The 24,219-nt window shown below is 39.3% G+C and overlaps 1 protein-coding gene across 4 annotated transcripts in view; it reads left to right on the top strand.

Moving 5' to 3' along the window:
- Positions 1–24,219, top strand: part of DLC1 (DLC1 Rho GTPase activating protein) — a 345,300-nt gene that overhangs the window by 13,286 nt on the left and 307,795 nt on the right. For all 4 annotated transcript variants that reach the window (XM_037128754.2, XM_037128753.2, XM_053659883.1 and 1 more), the window contains exon 2: positions 1,665–2,818. In XM_037128754.2, coding sequence (XP_036984649.2) covers positions 1,790–2,818 — 1,029 coding nt within the window. In that variant the 5' untranslated portion in view covers positions 1,665–1,789. The remainder of the gene's footprint in view (positions 1–1,664; positions 2,819–24,219) is intronic.

Below are 24,219 nucleotides of genomic sequence, written 5' to 3'. Positions count from 1 at the left end.
CACCTATGCGTTTTTTCCACCTTCTGCAGCCTTCCACACTGTAACGACTTATGCATGGAATTCAGGAACTTTATATTTTCTTTTGAGAGCAGAACAAATGCCAACATGGAAAATCTGAATGATGACCATTTTCAATGATGGGCGCAGACCTGTGAGGGAACCAAATAGTATCCATAAAGACATTTGGTTGGACTGGGGAACCACATTCTAGTATGTTCCTTAACTTCACTGACCTTCACAGGATGGGAATATTTACCTTTCTGGCATGTGCTTAGTACTTAGTCAGAAGAGCTTGAAATCTTTGGTGAAGAGTCAGAGTCCTTTTCAGTAAACCAAAGTGACCCAAAACCAGCACAGCGGTTAATCTGGTTGATGGCTGAAATCAGTAAGCCAACCCACATTATGTGCGGACAGTTCTTATGCAGAGCGAAAACCAGAAGTGTCTGTTCTTTGAATGGGATTTTTCTTGTACAAGTCTATTAATGTGGTTTCATTATGGAAGATTTTATCAGGCTCAGTTTACACTGGTATAACTTACTTCCTTTATCTAAGGGTTTGAACAATTCAAAGCAAAAAGGATGGACACCAGGAATGTGTTTATCTTCTGACCTTATCTTATGTCTGGTTTTCTTGTTTACTTAAATTCTTATGGCCAAATTCTAACAGAAGTATACAAACTAAACTCCATAGAATCTAAAGAAATGGGACTGAGATTTCTGAAAAACTATCCCAATTGTCTTATCATTCTCACATCTTCTTTTTTGATTTTCTAAATTCCTTCCTGAGGAACTTAGATTTCATACACACTAAAGATACTCAGAGGGAAGGGGTGGAGGTAGGATCTCACTCCATGGAGACAATAAAGTATGTTGAGTATCTAAGCCTGGCCTTAGAACCAGGGCTTAGTCTGAATCCTGGCTTACTTCCTACATATATGTATAACCTTGGGCAAGCTATTTAATTTCTCTTAGCTTCAACAATACTAGCTAGCTTGCTAGTACTAGCAGTAATAGGATGCATGTAAATGTATTTATCCTGAGGCACTGTAAATGGTATATGTTATGCTTTCTTACTCATGAATTATGTGTTAATGTGAGCTAAACTGGATTATTTCATGTTTCTTAGTCACTCCCTGGAGTAAATACATCCTGAGAGTTCGTGATCTGTATTAGCTCTTTCACACACTAATACATTACAAATGCAGTCTTATAGCTCAAATTGTGCAGGAACAGTTCCCTGGTGGCCTTTGTAGAAATTCAAACAAAACTGCAAATAGATTTCTGTAAAGACTTGTGTTCACAAAAGTAAATCGGGAGAGCATGTAAGCCAGAGCAACACGTTTCTTCCGGTGAATTGTACTAAGTATTGCAGCCCAAATATTTTCCTACTGGAATTTTCAATGTCCAGTAGTTATGTATTTATTCATCAATAGATCAATCAACCCAGCTGCATTTTAAACTATTGCCAATGATTTTTTTATCAGAAATATTCAATGTGAAATGTTCTTTTAATATTAGGCTGCTTCTTAAGGAACTAATACTAGTAAAGCTATTAAACAGGAATTTTATAAACTCTCTTGCTTAATCTTTCTAGCACAGATTTATATTGCTTAATCTTTCTAGCACAGATCCTGCACTACATTTATATTTTTAATTTTTTAATAGGTGGTGAAATGATAAAACTCACTCTCTTCCTCCATCAGCGAATCTGAAGTAATCTTTCATCGACTTTGATCTCCTTTTGTCTCGTATGGAATGTCTCTCTCTATCTGTTGTTAAACTACAATGACATGTCTGTAGCTATCAGAAAGAGAAGCTGGGAAGAACATGTGACCCAATGGATGGGACAGCCCTTCAGTTCTGATGATCGTAACACGGCATGTCATCATGGACTCGTAGCTGACAGCTTGCAGGCAAGGATGGAAAAAGATGCAACTCTAAATGTGGACCGCAAAGAGAAGTGCGTTTCACTACCAGATTGCTGTCACGGATCAGAGCTGAGAGATTTTCCTGGGAGGCCAATGGGTCACATTTCAAAGGAGGCAGATGAAAATGACAGCCATGAAGGTGAAGGTGAAGATCCGTTTCTTTCTCTGGAAGCCAGCACAGAGACTCTAGTGCACGTCTCTGATGAGGATACCGATTCTGATCTCTATCTCGCAGCTGGTAACCAGATTTTAACTTCCCAAGAACATAAAACGTCAGACCAACATAGCGTCAAAGGAGCAGGCTCCTTAGTAAAGATGCCTCCTATCTCTGAAAGAAACCAAGATTCTTGTAACTCCTGGGGAGTGGCTGGTGGAGCTGATTTAGCCCTCGTAGGAGAAAGTCAGGAGAGAAAAGTTATTGATATTATCAGTAAAAGCCTGGAGCTTTGTAATGATGTAAGCTTAAGTGAAATAAAAGATGCATCCCAAATACATGTATGCGATTCATTGAATGTGAAAGATATTGTGCCTGAGAAGCAATTACTTAATTCTGCTGTAATTGCTCAGCAGCGAAGGAAACCCGACTTCCCCAAAGAGGAACATGAAAGAAACACCTGCTGTGTAGTACAAGATGAGTTTTTTGCCTTTCCTTGTGCAGACAGAGGACTGCCATTATTAAAAGCAGATACCAGAAGCTGCCTTCTGCAGCCTTCTTCCTGCCCTAGGGGAATGTCAGCTGAAAATGGCCTGCAGAAGAGTGGTTTCTCAGAACATCAAAACAAAAGTCTTCCAGAGGTTAACTCAGGAGATGGCATGCACTGTTTACACTCAAAGGAACCTCCGGCCACCCAGGAACCCACAGATAATCAAGTCAGGCTTCGCAAAAGAAAGGTAAGACACAAATTATACAGCTTTTGGAATTTCGTAAACATCTTTGTTTCCATCACTTAGTACTTCGGTAGCATTAAAAAGCTATGCAGATGTTTCTTTTGCCCTGTGATGTAGCTGTGTAATGCAAAGAGTATCTTCTTGGGGAAACCATTGAAATATGTAAAAATTAAAATAATAACCTATCCATGTCACTAATAATATTTACAATGGTTTATGAATATTCTATTTTGAGACTGTGTCAAAGGCAGAATTGGTTTCACTTTCTTCAGTTGGAATTACATAGTTATCAGAAAGCCCAATGTTCAAAGTCCATCTGAAAAATTATCTACTATTTTTTTTAAAAAAAGGCAAAGTATTTTTAATTTAATACCATTTATTTGGGCTTGTTTCTTTTTCCCTTTGAGAAGCATATTTAGTCATAACAAAAGTGATATAAATTACATATTAAAATGACCCCTTCATATATATAAAGGCAACAGCACCCCCCCAAATATGCTGGTGTTATTTTAAATGATACCCTGACACATTTATTATCAATAGATACATGAACTTTTCTTTAACTCTTAACCAAAAAGGACATATAAATTAATTTTCTTATGGAGCCAAGGCTCCAGGACTAACCCTGTAGATGCCACACTACCCTAAGTAGTTTCCAAGGGAAGCAAGGTTAGAATGGAGCCATGTGAAGCAGGCATTGGCTAGTGAACTTTTGGCCAAAGTTTGTCTTGTATTTAGGATTTTCCAAAAATGCTGCCAACAATGTAGTACTCTATAATACTGGTGTAAATATAATTATAATTTCTTCTATAAATCCAACAGAGCCATAGGCACTGAAAAAAAACAATGCAAATTGGACATTGTAGTATAACATCCTTGCCCCTCTTTTGATATATTAATCCATGATTGCAATTCTAACACAAAAATAATGTTTTTACTTCTGTTCAACTGAGCTATCTATGATGAGGGTTAAAAATCCCAAGCTCTCCTTTGTGGTGAAGAAATCTGGTTTCCATGAACTGTGGTTTCACTAACAAACTAGATCAGTAACATGTCATAAGTCAGTTTAAGTGAAGTCAAAGGCTTTACAGCAAAGATCGAGCTACTCAAACTCTATACCAACAGAGCATTCTATGCTTCTGGCAAACCCTTCCTTCTGTATATAAATCATATTAAAATGCTAATGCTCCCTAAAATTGTTTAGATTGGAATGCTCAGGTCGGATTTTCCAGAAATTTCCATATATCCCATCAAATCTGTTGGAGGGAATGCAATAATGACGTAAGAAAGTATTAACTGACCTATGACATAGCTTCCCTAAAATAAGACAAACCCTGCCCAACTGCCGACAGAAACATTAAACATTCCAGAAACATATGCTCACCACTTGGACATTTATATCAATACTAAGAATGGTGGAAAGAATTTGCCCTTGGATATGTCACTATAGCATAGCTGCATTATGAGAGCTGTAATTGTAGCTCATGTACAAGTCCTAACTTAAATATTCTATTTTAAGCATTTCATCATTCTGAAGTGTTATGGCATTGTCTGGTGGAATATTTGCTCTGACTCAACAACTCATTTGTGATGCCTTGTAATAAACAGATTTCATGCAAAATTTTAGGTTTCGAATTTACTCTGGAAAAGTATGATTATAAAAGAAGCCTCTAGAATCAAAACACATAGGAATTTTTGTTCTGTTTGATAATTAGGAGTTAAAATACCTTTAAATTGGGAATTAGCCATATTAGACCATTACCAAAAGAAACAATAAAACAAAAGAAATAATTCAAGAACAAAAAATATTTTAAAAAATACTAAAACAATTTCATCAAAATATATGTACAGAAATGTTCATAATTATATTGTACAGTACTGACAAAAAAGAAAAAATCCATCCATAAGGAATGTTTGATTATTGTTTAGAATGCTGTGTATGTGCTAAAGTTAATAATAACATTAATGTATACACTGCGGCTGCAGTTTGGAATGCTATGCGACCGTTAAAAAGGTGGAGTGAGATCCTCATACACGAACTGCATGATGCTCAGGATATGGTGCATCTGGAGAATGGCAGTGGCAGGCCAATGTGTGTAGCATATCCCAGCCTCAAGTGACAAAGTGCGGGGATGCAGGGACAGAGATGAGGATAGAGACAGAGATGGAGATAAAGAACAATAGAAGCAGAGGCATAAACCGGTGGGACTCAATAAGAATATTCCAAGTTTTAGCTCAATAGCCACACAATTGTTAACAGAAGTTACTTTAAGATAATATAATTAAAAGGGTAGAAGCAGGGTTTTGTTTTGTTGGGTTTTTTTTTTACTTTTTACCCTGTATACATTTTCTAAAAGGTCATAGAATTATGGGTGAAATGCATATAATTAACAGAAGTACAAAAACAAAATGATATTAGATAAAGTACTTGAAGCATTTTTTGCATGGCACAAAACACCTTTTATCCAGTTAGCATGATTATTACTACTTTTAGGAGGTGGAAACAAATATTTATCAAGTTGTTCAAAATATGAATAAGGGTTTCAATGAGCTACTCAATTCTTAATGTCGGTACATCTAGTTTAAACCAGCTAAGCCTTGTGGAGAACCACCCAAGCCACATTTTCATGTCTAAAGTATTAGGTGCCAGGTTCTGAAAAAAGTTTGCTTAATTGTCTCTATCCCTGAAACTATTTGTTGGCTATTGTGACAGCTTTAAGATTAGAGCTTAAAAAGATGAAATAGAATATAAGCTAATAAAATTTTAGTTACTGAACTTTATCTGATGGTCATGTGAGTGAACCAAATCTGTCTTTGAATTTATGAGCATGAGTTTTGGGAGTGTTTTGTTTTGTTTTGTTTTGTTTTGGATCAGGATATAATCAAGATCCTACAACTTGATAAAACTAAAAACAAAAACAGAGTTTATAAGAGTAAGCCTCAGAACGCACTGAAATAGCATTCCAGTGATATACTTTAGGCATAAATTATTATTTCTTGAAACCTATAAATCTTGGCAGGCACTTATTGTACTGCACGATGTATTTTTGTTGTTTTCCAATGACACTTCTGGCTTTCAAGGAGAGCCACACATATATTTATTAGGAGTTCCAATTAAAGAGGATTGCATTTATAGTATATGTGAATATTAGCCTTTTAAGCTAATAATTTCCCTAGATACGATGAAATATATCATTAAAGTGAAGCCACTGAAGTCAAAGGAAAACCAAGTAGATTGTGAGCGGACATTAGAACTCAGCCAGCCAGAAGGTTGAGTGGCATAGGACCAATGCTTCTAGGGCGTGGGTGGGCCTTGGGGTAAGGCAGCTGCAATTCTCAGACACAAATTCCCAAGAAATCTGGAGGAGGGAGGCAGCCGAAGAAGTCGTCTCTTTAAACCAAATGAGATGTGAAGATGGAAAATATGTAGGGAAAGACTTGAGGTTAGACTTTTTTTAGAAAACTAGTGTATTTGTTCTTGATGGTGGTTTACTAATTAAAGAGAGTCCAAAATTCGGTCTTCTCTTGAGGCTATTTGAATAGTTCCCAAATTTTTGAATAACCATAATAGTTACATAAATGTATGACCACATTTTCATTTGCTCACATAAAGCATAATTCACATGACAAAGAAAAATAAACTCCAAAAGATAATGCAGAAATGATCTAAACTTTGAGGTGTCATTGCACATTTTGTTCAAATGTGCAATGACACCTCATTGCACATTTGAACAAAAACCTCACATTTGAATAAGAAACCGAATGTTACCATTTATACTACAGACTTGACCGCCAGCACAAAAAACCAGCATAAAAGTGGCTTACACAACCTCTGTTTCTCACAGACACATAATAATTGCATATAAGCCATTCTGATCCAGGTGTTGGCTCTGTGTTTTCCAAGATCCAGGCCCCTTTCTTCCAACCGCTCTGCCACCGGGAGCCCTTATCCATATTGAGGTCAGTGCGGAGGGCAAAGGGCGCAGGGCGGCCATGCTTCTCTGTGAAGGGACCCAGAAGCCGCACACTTCTTCCTCTTTCACATTCCATGTGCTAGAACATAGTTTCCTGGCCACACCTCCCACTAAGGGCTGAGAAATGGAGGCTGCCCTCTGGGCAAGCGGATGTCTGTACACAACTCCATTGTTAAGGATGAGAAAATTCATAACGTAAACAGGTTAATGATCGATCTCCTGGCATAAATATGTTCCAGTATATCGAACTGTGGAAGGGATAAACAGGCTGCGTATATGTTCTGTATCAATACCTGAGGCTTTCATTTCACACTACAGAATACCTTTCCATGTCAGGAACTCTTATATGTTGAAGTGTGTTTATCAAATGATACACTTGTTCTTGTGGAAAACTGCCCAGGAGAAAAACATTGTACTGTATCTACATGTATGCTCTACCGTAATAATACCTTAATTAGCAGTGATTGACAAAAATCAAACGTTTTCATTTTACCCTACTTTTAAAATATGTATAAACTTGGTAAAATCACACCTATATCTAAAATAACCTTCTCATTCTTTTCTCTGACTTTCTTGTTCCTTCTGTCTCCTGAAGACCTATCTGTGAGCCATGTGGAATGGGGAGGTTAATATTGGCCAATGGGTGACATGAAGAACACAGTGAAATATGCAAAATATAGAAGGGACTGAGAATAAAGGCCAGCTGGGAGAATATAAAAGGGAAAAAGAAACTTATGTAAAAAATAAAAACCAAAAAGATGGCTAAGGCCCAAGAAGGTACATTGAATGACAGCAAGGATGAGTGTAGGAGTTAAAGTTTGTTCATGAGCCTGGTGTTAGTTGACATGGAGGGAATTGAAAGCAGGGTAAGTGTATACAGGGTGCAGAAAAAGCAGGGTTACAGTTGGGAGCATGCAAAACACAGAGTTTATTCTTGTTTTATTATATATTAATCATCGTGTTATTTTCCATGTGAACAACTGTAAACCTATTTTTGCCTCACCCTATATAGTTCTATAGACAGATTCATAATAACAGTGTGATTTACAGTAAGTCACCCTGACTATAAAGACACAGAACCATTGAGTAGCTTGTATCGATTTTCAACTTTGTTTCCCTAGGTCAAGAATTAGAGTTGGCGCAGGCAAGGTGTTACTAGGCGGAAAGTTGGTCTGCAGTTGGATAATACCAGTTCACCTCTGCCACGCTTTAGTTGTATTCGAGTCCCAGGTAAAGCTGGTAGCTCTGTGAGTAGCTCATTCTGTGCCCTTAGGTCACTGAAAACCGTCATATTACTTCATGGCATTCACACTGGTGCTTGCCTTATAAACAGCTCGAAAGTCAGAGAACACCTTTGCAGATATTTCAAATATTTTGCCTTATAACAAGCATAATTCCCCGAAAACCAACTCGAAAGGCAAAAACATTTAATTATGTGATAAAGGATAAAGCTAGATACAGTGTCTGATGAAATCCATCAGTCACAAATATGGAGCATTTTCAGTATCCTGGGCCCTGTCCTGTGTACCTGGTGCACCACTGTGAGCCAGAGAGCAGACAGAGTCCCTTACATGGTGCTCCACAGGGTTCCTGAAACGCCGCTGGGGTTGCCAACAGCGACTTCTGTTTGGCTAACACACAAGTCTAGCACTGAGAAAGTGGGCAACAGTAGTGAGAAAGAAAGAAGGGGGTGCAAGGAATGGCAGGGGTGAGGGGTAAGAAGAAGAATAAAAAGAGAGATAGAGATGGGGTGTGGTGGGAGGCAATAGAGGGGGAAAAGACTAGACCAAAATAGGATACCAAGAGAAGCGCCAGTCAACTGCCAGGAGAAACAACAATGCGAGCTTTTGTTTGTTTTAGTGGTATGGTATTTTCTTCTTTCTTTTTTAAAAATGTATTTGATTGTACTTTTTCCACTTTCATTTACACCCTCTTCCACCTCTACCCACTCGTCCTCCCCACAATCACCACACTGTGTTCCATGTCCATGAGCCGTGCTAGTCTTGACAAAAAGTGGATTTGTGGCAGGCCAGAATCAGACTGTATTTTGACATGATGAAGTTAGGGTCGTCATCATCAACGAAAGTGTAACAAGGAGACAAAAATATGAATTTGACTTCAGTGATTACGGAGCAGGCGGGGATAAATGATTACTATCATTTCACATAAGGAACTGCGTTCCTGGGCTATAGCTCCACCTGGCTGGAGGTGAAGCCCTGAGAAGCTCATATTTGAAGATCCAAAAATGTTTTCACATGCGGGTGGGGAGGCCTTCCTCAACTTCCTCAGCCAAGTTTGTTGCTTGATTCTTTCTTCATTCATAGAGGACTTAGTCCCACGCTAATGTTTTTTACAAATGTACTTGATCCCACCATTGCTAACTGAAGCATAAGCTCATTGGGAGTAGTTTTGTGTCTGTACCTATTCAACTTTTTGTCTATAGCATCCAGCCCTGTGCTTAGAACCCTGTCCATAAGGGTTGGAATGAATGAATATTCCTGCCATGGTAAGGAGTTTATTTTCAGATGACAATATCAGGTATCAAGAGCTCAAGTTCTAAAGATGTTGAAGAAATGAAGTCATACAACCAAAACCAGTGACCAGATAACCCAGCCTTTACCCCATAACCTCGTCTCTGTCCTTCCCGGCAGTTCCCTGCCAAATCAGGGCACGAGGAAACAAGGGAGAGCAAAGAATTATGTAAAATTGGGTCTCTGAGACAACCTTCAAGTTTAAGATTATTACTACCCTTTGTCACAAAATAACTAATTAATCGTAACTAACTAGTTATTTAGAATGTACTCAGTTGTCTCCAGAGAGGAGTGGGCCAGGGTAAGTGAAAACGAAGAAAGTACTAGAATATTCATTTATATTTATTTTAATTTATCCTATAATTTTGTATCTATTATAAAAATATACAGTATATTATTACAAAAGCATATGGGTTACAGTTTATAAGTAAATCAGAGTATAAAATCAAAAATGTGGAGGGCCATTGATTTAGAAATTCTCTAGCTTTTCTGTTCTGTGTCCCTTTGAGGAAGTTGGGGATAGGGTCGGGGGTGGGGTGGAGGGGAGGTGACAGGAATAACAGAATAAGAGATTGAAAGATAACGAGTACAAGAGACCGAGGGGCTCTTGTTTACAGACAACAGTAAATTTTTTTATAATTTCTATTGTGAAAACCACATGAAGGAGGGAGATTTGCTGCCAGGTGCCTTTAAGGCTGAAAAAAATATATACTCTGAATGAAGTAGAAGCAATGAGTTCTGAATTTGTCTTGTTCCAGCTATTTTTTTAAGCTGTTACGAAGTGTGATAGGCCTCTGGTCCAGCAGCGACTTGGCCCAAAACTGCAAATTTACATTATTAGTAACAAGATCATTAATAAGTTCACATTTACCCAACATCAGCTTTTATTGGAACAAGAATTAATACACTTTACGATGTTATTTTAAATAATTAATAGGTATTTCAGAGCCAATTGCACATTAAAGGCTATGGTAAGAGTGAAACGTTTCGTTTCTTCCTCGTGGATTTCTGTTACTATAAACCAGGACCAACTTATTAATCTTTTAATACCAACAAAACCACCATAGGTTCTGGCTGCCTCCCTCAAAGAAATGCCAACATCCACAAAAGCTGGGATAAGTAGCGTGCCCTGAATAACAGGGCTACGTCTCTGTTATCTGGCCACTAGACTCGGTGTTGCCAACAGACCCTGTTCGTTTTCTGGCTCATGTTCTTAGGAATAACGTACCTCCCTGCTGCCAACAAGATCTCTATTCCACAGATAATTTTCTAGCTGCTGAGACAATTATAGTGCTACTTTAGAGATAACCTTACAATTTTCAAAGGAAACATAAGCAAATCGGAAAGTACACTTTCATTCTTTTTTTTTTTTTTTTTCAGTTCTGGCTCTCCATTGGCATAGGAATAAAACTAGTGATTAATGAACCTCTTCAATTTTTCGTTCTATTTTTTGAGCCAGTGAAACTTCAAAGGGATTCGCTGCTTTTTATATACATTGAAAGTTAACCCAGAGGTTTAAAAGAAATTAAAATAGCACCATAATTTAGTCTAGGAAATGAATAGCTTGGTCTGAGCTTGATTTTCTAACCGAGAGATTAAGCTGGGTTGAGGAAAAAGAGCACAGTCTAAGTCGAGGGGAGTTACTTAATATGCTTGAGTCTTGCAGGTCCCTGAAAAGTTGAGGGACGAGTCCCTACATCAGAAGACTGCTGGGAAAACATTAAAGAAGGTAGAAAATGTGATGAAACAGCTATGTCGTACAACCACTAAAATGACCCATTTTTAACCAAAATTTGAGGTGAAGCTTTGACAGGTAAATAACTTCCCAGTTGCAGAACTATATCCGGAAAGAAGTCAAGTCCTAGCAAAATGTGTATTCACAGCATGTATACCCAGCCAAGGTCACTAGCTGCTCTAGCTGGTTTCCAGAGCACGGCTCAGCCCAGAGCTTGCACAGCTCCTACACAGAGCAAAGTAATTCAGCCAGTGGACTCAGAAACCGAATGGCTTCCCTCACTCACTGCTTTGTAATCTTATATGTCACATATTCTCACTGCGCCTCAGTCTTTTGTCTGTGTAATGGGATGCTTCACTCTAGGGAAATGAGATAATTTAATGTGTAAAGTATTCAAACAGTGTGGGACACATAGCAAACACCATGTGACTTTAACTAGTAATAGTTGCTATTTTTTGTTTGTTTGTGTTACCACGTTGCCCTAGTTACGGACGTGGGAGTAAGTACCTAGGGATGGTTGTGGGGAAACCAACAAAATGTAGGACCGGATTGAGAGAGTAAGTCACCCCACATAGACACCTTTGCTGTCTAATTATCCTTATATAGTAGAGCCTGAAACATCCATTCATTAACTCAATAAATACAAAGTACCTTCTCTTTCCCATACACTTGGCCATGTGCCAGATACATTCCGTATCTGTGGTACAGAATGTGAATAAAATCATACACACATCCTTACTAACAGGAGCTTCCACATCAGTTGGGGCAATATAAACACAAATAATAAATTTTAACACACTCATTTGAACTAACCTTGATAACTATTAGAACCTCATGTAATTTTAAATCTATACAGATAAATTAATACATACATAAATTCTATACAGATATAAATTCCTTGTTCATATCTGCAATAATCAAGCACAGTTAGAGATGCAGGATGGGCTTCCTATGGTAAGTCAGTCTCTCTATCGAGACCTGAAGTGGAGGAAGTGAAAAGCACACAGGGACTAAGTGGAGGCCGCCCAGGGCAGGGACTCGACCAAGTTGGCTGATGGTGCTCTGCTCCCACATGTTTCTAAGGAAGTGCCAAAGAAATCTGGGAGCAGGCTTAGTGTCTGCAGGAAGCATCACCTGTGTGACCCATGGACCATTTTCTCTCCCCCAACCCTCCCCCCAAGGTCACAGGGAAGTGGAATTCAGCGGACAAGTGCCTCCCTTAACAAACAAACAGCTGAGGTCTTGAGTGCAGAATAGTTACTTTTCATGGGATGTATCTGTTGTTGAATGGGTAGAACAGTAATTTTCAGTTCATTCCTCAACACCACTCCTGGCGTTCTGTCTTCATTTTGCTGTAAGATCCTAATACGAAGCTTAACACCCTGTCCCACGTTCACTTACCCAACAAGCAAGACATTGTTCATCTGACTAGGCTGTAGCAGGCAGCATCCCACAAAGGAGTGTGGGATGGGACAGAGGGTTTGCTTTCATAGGTTCGGGGAATGGTCCAGCTGGAAGAGACTTTAAACATTCTTGCCTTTCGCTTTAACTGGAATAATCTGTGTGTATTGACAAGGTCAAGGAGCTGTAATTTAGAGTGTTAACAGTGGTATGTTCTGTTACCGATGCAAAGTCGCGGCCCCACAGAGAAGATGCTGAGTTGCACATTATCATAGAAAAGCTATAATTTAAAAGTAATCAGAAAGAATTGGCCAACAACGAAATGTAACACAAACCTAATATTAAGGGTTTTTTGAACGATGGAAGGAAATGTTTTATCCTTCTATTTCAGACATTTCTCGACTTTGTGTGCAAAAAAGAAAAACAGCTTTGGGATTTTAACTACCGTTTCAGCCATATGCTGACAAAAATATAAAATAAAATTTTAAAAACTGGAAATAGAATCCAAAATAAAGTTTGTTTTTCTTAGATCCCCCTGATTTCCAGTTTTTAATAAAAAGTTGCTCTTACCTGAGGCATGATTTTCTTGTAACTCAATTATTCTGTGATCTTTTCCTATGACCGACCTAGATTTTTATCGTATATATTATCTCTATCCACTTAGAAGTTACAAAGTGCTTTCTCTCAGATGTCCACAGTGTTTGGGTTGAGACATGATCATTTTAAACAAGCTGAAAAGTATTTCAAACAAGTTCCATTCTGTGAACCATCAGTAAGGAGGCAAGGGGAGAAAGGAAGCCAGCCAGTGAATTTCGGTATAATCATCATGCAAATTTTCCTTGTAAACTTATTAGTAATCATGTAAATCACTAAATTTTTACACTTAAAATTCTATCTAGACCGCCAATTTAAACAGCACGCTAAGTTGTACCTCAACCTATTCTGGGAAATTTTAAATGGAAATAAATCTATTTTTCACATGTAATATCTTATGGTTATTATAATCCTACATTTCCCATCCTGGCCACGGGCCTCATTTATTTTCTTGATGGAGAATAAATGGGTAATAATTATATTGCTCACAGTAAGCCTGTTGGTTATGGAATTAAATTACCAACTGTCACGCAAATCTTTTCATTTTTCAGGGGACCAACTTTACTCAAGAGGTGTCAACAGATAGGTCACGAGGTTGATGTAGTGAGGGATGCACATGACTGGCCACTCCACGTTGGAGCCTCCAATATTCCTTCCTAAAGTCAGAGGGCGGAGCTCTGCTTATTGCGCACAAGCATCACAGCAAAGCTTCTTAGGGGTGGGGATGCTATGTAAGAATTTGACTGCTGCAGGCTCAGAGAGGGGACATCTTTATGCTATTTGTTACCAGCTTACATTAAAAAGCCACTTCAGCCCTGGCTGGTGTAGCTCAGTGGATTGAGTGCAGGCTTGCGAACCAAAGGATAGCAGTTGGATTTCTAGTCAGGGCACATGCCTTGGTTGCAGGCCATTTCCCAGCAGGGGGCACACAACAGGCAACCATTCATTGATATCTCTCTCCTTCTCTCCTTCCCTTCCCCTCTAAAGATAAATAAATAAAATCTAAAAAAAAATAATAATAAAGTATTTTTTAAAGCCACTTCCACTTCAACTCTACAGGTTATCCTAAGAGACCAAAACAGAATATTGAGAATAATAGAAATGGCCACATTGATTCCCTCCCCAATATGGAAGCTTGGGGAAGAAAAATAAGTCTCTGCTAAGGAGAAAAATAGAAGTGTGTTAAGAGAACCCAGGAACTCCTGTGGTTGGGAGGGAATATAAAGCAGCCACAAAGTTGGGCTCAAAATACCAAGGAGGTAAATGGGGATCCCCGATCTTGTCCAGGGATTTATGTGCTGGTGGTTCTATGTTTCAGATCCAAGGAAGTTACACTTGACTGTGTTTTCAAGTAATTGTTACTACTGCAACCACTTAACTGTAAAACTTGATACTGGAAGAATTATTAGCGAATTATCAAATATCTCCCCCCGAGGTTGCTTTGCAGGACACTTGAGAGGCTGGGTAACCTCTCTTGCATGCAGTCATTACACAGCCCCGTCCCCACCGCGGTGGTCGGTGGGCACGCAGGTGAGAGACAGCCTGACGTGCACTACTGGTCATTCTCCTTGAGGAACTGCTTGTGTTCACGGTGACATATTTACCTTCTCCCACTGCTGTTGTCTTAGCTCTTTCTGCACAGAATTGTCTTATCACTCTGATAACAGCCTGCTGCATTCCAATCATCTTCTAGTGAAACTACTTGAAGCCAAAGGAACTATACAGGTCCATAGAATTAAGAGTGAGTCATACGCAACATCTACCACCCCAATGCCCAGCCCCATCCTCTCACTTAGGAAGGAGTTTAAAGAAGCCGGATTTCCTTTGAAGCAAAGCCAATTAAAGTACATTCATAGCTCTAAGAACTGAAGGCAATCAATGCATGCAAATGTCATGGTCCACAAATGTAAAATGCCTACTGAAAACTGCTGTTAGGTTTGTGTTGTTGCATGTCTCTATATACTTGTGGGTAATCACAGTGCTAGAAAGTTCAGATAAAACATTAGAAATAATGCAGAAAGTTTCATAGTCCTAGTGATTGCTATGAGAATAACAATTCTACACGCTCCATACTTCTGCTCTCCATCCCTTTTGTCCTCCACCATCTCTCACTCTAATTACTGCAGCAGCATCCTGACAGATTCTCTGGGGTCAGCCCTGATCCCCACCAATCTGTTCTTTGCACTGCAGTGCAAATTATCCTTAGACAGTGCGAATTTGTCTCTCTGCCCTCCACAGCTTTAAAGCACCAAACTGCTAGACGAGGTTTTCAAGGTCAGTCACAACCTAAGCCCTGTGTACCTGTAGAGTGTTATGTTTGTACACCTCCTCATCACATTTTACAGCCACGTTAACTTCCCTGAGTCATTCATCATTCTCTCACACCCAGAAAGCTCTCCCCAGACCACCTTTCTGCTCTTGCCATTCTTCAGGCTTCATCATACACATCATTTCACCCAAAAAGTCTCCCCAGAGCCCCTCAGACTGAACAGGGGTCTTCTTCAAAATGTTCTCTGTGCATAATCTAAGCCCTTGTGTGAACCCTGGCATGGTGCCATGCTATGTTGGACCTATTTATGTGTCCATACTGCAGTGGCTAAATAGTACCCGCCCCCCCCCAAAGAAAGTATGTGCGTGTCCTAACCCCTGGAATCTGTGAACATGACCATATTTGGAAGAAGGATCTTTGCAGATGAAATTAAGTTAAGGATCTCAAAATAAAATCATCGTGGACTATGTGCATGGGCCCTAAACCCAATGCCGAGTGTCCTTATAAAAGGCAGAGAGGAGCAGACACAGACACAAAGGGGATGGCTACATGAGAATGAAGGCAGACACCAGAGGAGCACAGCCACCAGCCCAGGAGCATCCAATGCCACCAGAGCTAGAAAAGGCAAGACAAGGACGAGTCCTCCCCACCATGGAGCCGTCCAAGGCAGCATGGCCCCGCCAACTCACTTTAATCTCTGGCTCCAGGAGCCGTTAGAAAAAAAAATCTTTCATTTAAGGCACTAGGTTTGTAGTAGGTGATTTGTTACAGCCTTAGAAGACTAGTGCACATACCTACCTTCCAAATTGAACTTGGTGAGAGCACAAGTAGCATACTGATCCTTCACTCCCTGTTGACCTTTCGGTGCCTGGCATGTGCCTGGCAGACAGGCTGCACTTACTATGTTTCTGTAGGATGAACGGTTGAGTGGAGGCGAGCACAGCGTTTGGAGCATCATCTTGGTGTGCATAACAATTACTCTTGTTACTGCCTTCTTGTTCCAAGGAAATCTCTTAACCTCACGCTATACTTTCTCATCTTTAATTCTACCTCACAGTTCTCTGGAAATTGTAATTCAAAAATACATGTAAACTATAGTGAATAACATGAGCGCATTTCTACATAAAAGGTACCTTTTTTCATTTGAACCAATGGGAGAAGGGAATCCAGTGTCCAGGAGGCATTGGGTCTAGATTGGAGCTGCGAGTTTTTACCTGTAATCAGAGCAAAGGGGAAAAACGTGGTGTATGTTCTCTGCTTGTAACTTTGCTAGTAATACATTCATGTTTTACAAGATACAGTTCCCTAGAATTCCCCTGAGAATACTAATTACAGTGGTAATTCAATGCGAGGTTTGGAAGCTTTTAATATGTTGTTAGTAGTACATTTTTGGACAACAGGCTGGTTCCCTGCTATTGATTTTTCTTAAAGATTTAGTGATTTTAGTTGACCTTTGCAGGTTATGACTAAGGAAATGTGATTAGAAAAGGGGATTGGTGCACGATTTCTCTGTGATTCTTGCAGGACTATATTATTTGTGTGTCCACTTGTCACGTGTGCACCCTATCTGCATGCTGGACTGGGCATGAGGAAGAACTGATAAACTCCTCGTTATCTCTCTGGTTCCAGTTTTTTCTCTTATTTTGACTCATGACACACAGTATAATCAATTTAATCTTTCCAAGGAAACTTCGTCATCAGGTACTTCCCTTCATAAAAAAGCTAACCCAATCTCCTGGATTTTCAGATGAGGATCATTTCCCCCAGCCTGTATTTTCAAGTCCTCTGTATTGAGTCCTTGTTAAAATGCTAAGCTTACTCCTACTCCTCCAACGAGTCCTGTAGAAATGCACTGTGAAGTCATACTCTTTGGCCACTGTGTGCTCTTAGAGTCTCTCAGTGGTCACTCTGTACACCTACTTGCCTCATTCCAACATTAACCATTTAATTGTCTGAACTCATTCAAGTTTTCAAAGCCACATGTTCCTCCCTCTCTCCCTGAAAACGTCTTCACTGAGAATAAAAGTAAAATGAGTGAAAGTTACTAATTTTTAATGTGTTTGAGGACACACCTAATAAATGCCAAAATCTGGTGGTCCTGTATGCACATTGAGGACAGAGGCTGTGTACATCCCCTGTCTAGTCTCAGGAGTCAACCAGGTATAGTGAGAAACTAGAATTCATCTAGGGGGTGATGGATGGATGGATGGATGGATGGATGGATGGATGGATGGATGGATGGATGGATATGCAGGCTCATAGATGCATGAATTAGTGAGTCTGTACTCCCCAACAACTGACCACAATACTGTCTCCATTCAGTAAGATTGACACAGGAAGAAAGCACAATATCCCTTATGATGTGTCTGAAAGAAGGGAAGAAATTCACTCACTATATTGTCTTCTCATGTTCTTCACTTTGCCGCTTTCATCTTCCTTGACTTCACATGCATGAAGGGGTATATACAACAATAAAATTATAACCATTTGCATAAATATAAACTTATGTTAATTCACTCAATCATTAATTCATTAATTTAACTTTTTAGCCATCTAACATTTGAACACTAGGTTCATTGCCAGATAATCAAAGATGAATAAGTTGCTGTCACTATTCTCAAGAAACTCAAAAGCCTTGAAGTAAAAACATTCATAACCAACATTTGTGGCACATGCTTCATTAGCATGATGACCATCCATGATGGCTTGTCTGGACACTCAGGTTTATGCCGTTGTCTCCGCATCCTGCCTGGCCAGTCCCTCTCTACCATCTTGTTTAGGACAGGTTACACGGGGCACTCGTGCACAAGCCACACTGGAAAGAACGGTGGTGTCAGTGTGTACATAAAACGAAAATGTGCCTTCTTATCTCCTCTTCTAAATTTAAACTTCTTAGAGGCACAAGGAAACTCTGTTGAAATGATAGGATGTATTTGCTTTGTTTTTAGTATTCTTAATATTTTAAGAACCTCAATGAAATATTTTTTATAGATATAAAACTTTTAATAACTGGTATAATGCTTTAGAAGTATTATGAAAAATAAAGCTCTTAATGCTGGATGTTCACAGAAAGTCATGGAAAAGTTAATATTCACAAAGCAAGAAATGGTGCTAACTAGGTTCCTGAAACAATATTATAACAATTTCTTTTTTATTTTATTTAAAGTTCAAAAGAATAAAATGCTTATTACTTTTAAATGGATACATTTCCACCACCACAATTCACTCCTACAGTTTTCATTGGCTTTAAGAGATGACCTACTCACTTTCCTTATCTTAGGAGATGGTAAATATAATGAGAACTGTCTATCTTATAGACATTTCTATACCACGCAATCAGAATTCAGTGGAAAACTGGTTATGAATAATAACCCCTCCATGTGGGAGCTACAGAAAATACCAAATTGAAGGAAATAATGAGCGTTCAGGCTCATTTTCTTTTTTCGAGTCTACGTAATTCAATTTAACTCTAATTGGTTTTCCAAGATGACATCCTGGTCCCTTTCACTTCACAAATTCAGTTCTTGGTGCCACAGCCACAACACTAGCCAATCACTGGCTTTAATCCATAGCATCTCCTTTGAAAGGTCCGGGTAGCAGCTCAGCACTGGTATGTCCCAAGTTTGCCTCTGAGCTAAAATACCACACGGAGTCTCCCCATCTCTGGAGGGGATTTTGTGGTTACAGTTCTTTTTTCTTTCTGAAACTACTACTGCTTATAATTTTTATTTTCTATGGTTACTATTCATAATAGAGTCTTTTATTCACTTTCTCTCTTTAATTCGTTAAGTAAGTCCAAAAATCTCTATGGTCTCTGGGCACATGCTAAGAATAACAGGAAATTCATTACATTAGCCACTATTTTTTTTAGCCAAAGACCTGATAGGAAAGATGGTCTTATGCAGGCTCCTCCAATTCAGAAAACTAAAGTCCTTTTGAACCAAAATTGAAAATTAATGTTTTCTTCAGAGTGAAGATTTCAGAAACAAACTTTAATTATTAAAATACTGTACTGTATTATAGATAACACCTTTATTTTTTTAAGGCTGTTTTAAAGAAATTCTACCCTGATGCAACAGGTTAAAGTAAAAAAAAACAGCTACAAATATGTACACATTTACTACTTTTTAAAATTAATATTATAGTTTGGTCATTTTTGTCCAAAAAATGCCATTATAATTATGTCACTACCCCAATATGTTCTCGTTCAATCATCAACACCTTTACTTTGATTCAGTGTAAAATCACAAGAAACTTAATGACCAAGTAAAAGAAAACCAAGACAAACAATTCAGGGGAATCAACCTCAGAGGTACTTCATTCTAAATAAAACTGATTTACAAATTTTATATACATGCTACACAGCAGTAAGGACAAACCTGTCATTGTTTCTTTTGTTATAATGGAGGGGGTACAGAGTTAGCTCAGGAAGAATGTTATTCTCATCCCAGCTCTGGGACACCTGTGACCTAAAGCAAGTCTGTCTCTACAAACGCCTGTCTCCTCATCCTTCAAGGGAGGGTATTGAAATAGGAAACCTTTCTATTTCTCCCAGTTCCACATCTCCCTAACTCTCACATGCTTGTTAGTAAATTAATTGTATTTGTGTATTAGTGTAATGATTGTTGTTTGCTTGTCTGTGTTTACTCTCCAGCATCAACTGAGAAATCGTAACGGTATCAATTTAAAGAAAGGACTTCAGAGTTTTTCTCTCTAAAATCTGTTTCCTGTTCCCCGTAGGTGGTTTACTTGTAGACTGCACCTGAGAATTGGGTGTGCATCCTAGTCTGCTCAGGCTGCTGTCTAACAAAATGCTGCAGATGGGGGGGGTTACACGAAAGACATGTGTTTTCTCACAGTGCTGGAGGCGAGAAGTCTGAGATCAGGTACCGGCATGGTCAGGCTCCGGAGAGGTGCCCTTCCTGGCTTACACCTGGTAGAAAGAGGAAACTCTGCTTTCTCTTCCTTGTCTTCGAGGGATGCTAACCCCACTGTGAGAACTCTACCCACGTGATCTCCTCTAAATCCAAAGGCCACACCTTCTAATACCACCACATGGGGGTGACACAGATATTCAATCGACAGAAGTATCTCTCTGACATATCGGGTTGCATATCACCCTCCAACCCTGACATGTCAAATTACATAGTCTGGCTTTTGGTGTTCCTCGAATTTCTTCACATTCGTCTCTTCAACTGAAACATCTTTAAGGCAAAGACAGGCTTCTCTTTTTTCCTGGCTCCTTCAGTGACTACTATTTAGGCACTCGATAGATGCTTATTCATAGATTGGTTGACCCTCTATAGTGCTAAGCAAAATATTGTATAAAAAAAGAGTTAAGACATTCCTGAGGGCTTTGGACATAGTACTCTACTATAATATGCTCGTTAGGACTATCAATGTGTTATCACACAATTTGATTACTTAATAGTTGATTGTTGTGTTTCTTATGAATAGGGATTCTCTACTACTACAAATGTTAGCAGTGCTCTGAATCAACAAATGGCACAGTTTTGTCCTAGACACCAGTTGTCCCTGCCACTTGTAGCCCAGGAATGGTTCTCTCCAGTGAAGCATGACCTAGCAAACCAATAGGGGCTTGCAACTATGTCTTAAGAGACTAATGCTAAAGACTTCTAGAAATGCAGGCCAAGTCTAACAGTGTGTAAAGAAATCCCAGTGATTAATGGTCATTCATTCAAGATATATAATGAATTCCTAAGCAGGGATATGGGTTAATTTCATAATGTTTAGAGTAAGTTATAGAAAACTAAACATTGAACGAAAACATAAATATTTCTGCAAAATTTCCATCCTTCTCAATCCCTTACTCATTCCCCTCCCCCCAAAAAATGAACAACCACTCCCTTCATTCATCGACATGTGTATGTAAACATACACGTATGTCTGTAGTGAGAACAGTGTTAGTTTCTCCTTGAAGGAGATGCAGATTCTTAAAGGGACAAACGCTGCTCCCAGCCTCTCAACCATTCCCTGGGAAAGTTAAAAATAAGTCCCACTGAAAAAATAAGTTGGCACTTGTTATTTGAGAAAATTGCTTTATTCCAGGAACTGCCTCATGTAGCAGAAATTTATTTACCATCTGCGTGGACTTTAAAAATTTTCCATCTTAACTGATACACAACTGAAATAGAAACAGACTTCCCGTGCGTAGGTTTTCCACAGGCCTCAGTCTTTTAAAGGGTGTCAGCGAAGAAACGTTTGGGATTTTTGTGGTCCCGGGAGTGAGAGAGCCCCATGCCTGCCTCCTGGCCCCAAGACCTCCTTCTGGGGAAGGGCCCCAGGCTGATGTCACCCGGTGAGGTCAGGAGTGACTGCAGGGTGGGGTAGGAGGGTAGGCGTGGAAGAGGTGAGGGTATCTGCCAGGGAACATTCCAGGGCTTCACAGAAAGGCATTCTTTATTTTAAATGGCTGTTGGAATGGTCACCCAGCCATTATGCCCAAATAATAAAATAAAAATAAAAGCCCACTAGGCAATAAACTACTTTTTTCAGAACTGCTTTTAAGTTATGTAGTCAGATAAGACAAATGTGCTTTTCTCTTTTTCAGCAATATCAAAGGATTATTTTTTTCAAATGTTTTATTAAATTCTTCCACAAGAGGAAGTAACTTTGTTCACTGAGGGAAAAAATTAGGTTGAATGGTGGCGGCACACAAGTGGGTTATTGTTAGACAGTGCTTTATATAAACTGCGGAAAATCGAGGGTACCCAGTGGCTGCTTTTTATACAAAATGCGCTCTCCCATCCAGATGTTTTTCTAAAATACTGAGTTATTGCCCCATTATCCCAGATGATAGAAACAGGAGTTGCTCATGTATTTATTTCTCGTCGCAGTTTATGCTTTCCCTCAGAAAACTCAAGAGCTGGACCATTAGTATATCTGTCTAGACCTTAGCCAAGTAATATCACATTTCTCTGGACATGCAATTTTAACAACTATTAGGTCAAAATCATGTCAAATTATGTAGATTACATATGTCAATTGGATCTTCCAATCATTTCTTGTTGCAAATTTAACATACAAACATGAATTTCATTCAATTAAACCTTTAGGATGTGGAAAACTGCGCAACCTATTTATAATTTACCTTTGCAATGACTTTAATTTCCACTGTGTGAGTGTCAACTTGTACCAGCCCCAGACCACAGTTCTTTGTATGCATTATCTCATTTAATCGCCATTGCGATTACAGATTAGCTACAGATAGGTAGATGAAAAAACCGAAGCTTTGCCCCAGTTGGTGTGGCTCAGTGGATTGAGTGCGGTCCTGAGAACCAAAGGGTCCCCAGTTCAATTCCTAGTTAGGGCACATGCCTGGATTTCAGGCCAGGTCCCCAGTAGGGGGCTGGCAAGAGGCAACCACCCATTGATGTTTCTCTTCCTTTTTCTCCACCCCCGCTTCCCCTCTCTCTAAAAATAAATAAATAAATATTTTTTAAAAATTTATAAAAGAGAAAAATGTTTAAGAGAATGGATTCTGGAGACTGACGAGATTCAGTTTGACTTGTAGGGGCCACCACACATTAGATTGTGCCTGGGAAAGTCTTTCCACCTGTGAGTCTCAGTCATCTGTCTATAGCATTGGAATAACAATGAGACGAGCATGGAAAATGGTTATCATGAAATCTGTCATAAAGGAGGCAAAGGAATGGTAGCAAAGCTGACGGTGATGTCTGACTCATGGGAACTGATAGGAGGCAAGGGTAGGTACAAAAGAATATATGAGAGGTGGTACACGTGTAATAACTGAATTCTACCACATTCCCGAATAACAGTAATTGCTTCTGCAAGAACAAAAACTGACCACATCCTTATTCTGCCTCCCATCAGCATTTGTATATTACTGCTTTGCACAACTGTTTTGCATGTTTTAGTAATAGTTTTAAGGTTAGAAAAAGAGTATGGGATTGAAATTAAAAAAAATAAAACCAAGTGTTCAATCTCTTAAATTGCTGTTGTATCTCACGCAAGTTAGCCTTTCTGCATCAAAATTTCTTCAAGGTAAATGAGTAAAAATAATGCCAACTTTACTGAATTATTAAAATCATTGAAGGGAGACTTCCCTTTATAGCAGTCTCACCCAAAAGTAACATCTTTTTTCAGTTCACTTAATGCCAGGAAAGGACAGACTTTTTCAGACTCCATTGGTGTCACAGGGATGGGGAAGACCACTAATGATGATCTCTTCTAAAAACATGACAAGGGCATGAGCTGGAACCTTGGTAGGAACCTGAGACGTGAGCAGACAGGTAGAGCCAGGGTGGCCTGAGGACTGATGTCAACTGAATCCTGAGTCAGCCCAGGATGGGAAGAGGGGCCTGGAATCCCCAAGCAGGGCAAAGACCCTCGAACTGGACAGTGTGTCTCCTAACTGCCAACAAAAGCAACACCTCTCCAGCAAAAGGTTTCTCCAATCCCTTATGTAGGCCCATGGAGTTCCCACCTATTAAAATCAACCAGCAAGACCCAATCACAGACTATAAAACAGAAAAGACAGCTTGTATGACTGAGTGTAAGTCAGAAGCATGATGATCAGAACTAAAAGGTTAAAGTTCCTTGCACGTTTCAAGAAAGTGGATATTGAATTAAGACTTTTTTCACTTTAAAATTTTTTATGTAAATTTGCCATGCTAAAAATAAAGGGTAAAATTGTAAGGATAATCGCTAAAGGAATAGAAATAAGGTAACTAGTCTACGGCCACACCACCCTGAATGCACCCTATCTTGTCTGATCTCAGAAGCTAAGCAGGGCCAGGCATGGTTAGTACTTGGATGGGAGAAATAAGGTAACTAAATTTTAGAGAACAAAGTAAGATACCGCCCTGGCTGACATGGCTCAGTGGATTGAGTGTTGGCCTGAAAACCAAAGGGTCTCC

The sequence above is a fragment of the Artibeus jamaicensis genome, unplaced genomic scaffold (genome assembly GCF_021234435.1).
Source record: "Artibeus jamaicensis isolate MK-2021 breed Jamaican fruit bat unplaced genomic scaffold, CSHL_Jam_final scaffold_833, whole genome shotgun sequence".
NCBI classification, from domain to species: domain Eukaryota; kingdom Metazoa; phylum Chordata; class Mammalia; order Chiroptera; family Phyllostomidae; genus Artibeus; species Artibeus jamaicensis.
The sequence above is the reverse complement of the archived record's forward strand: the minus strand, read 5'-3'. Positions and strand labels throughout refer to the sequence as shown.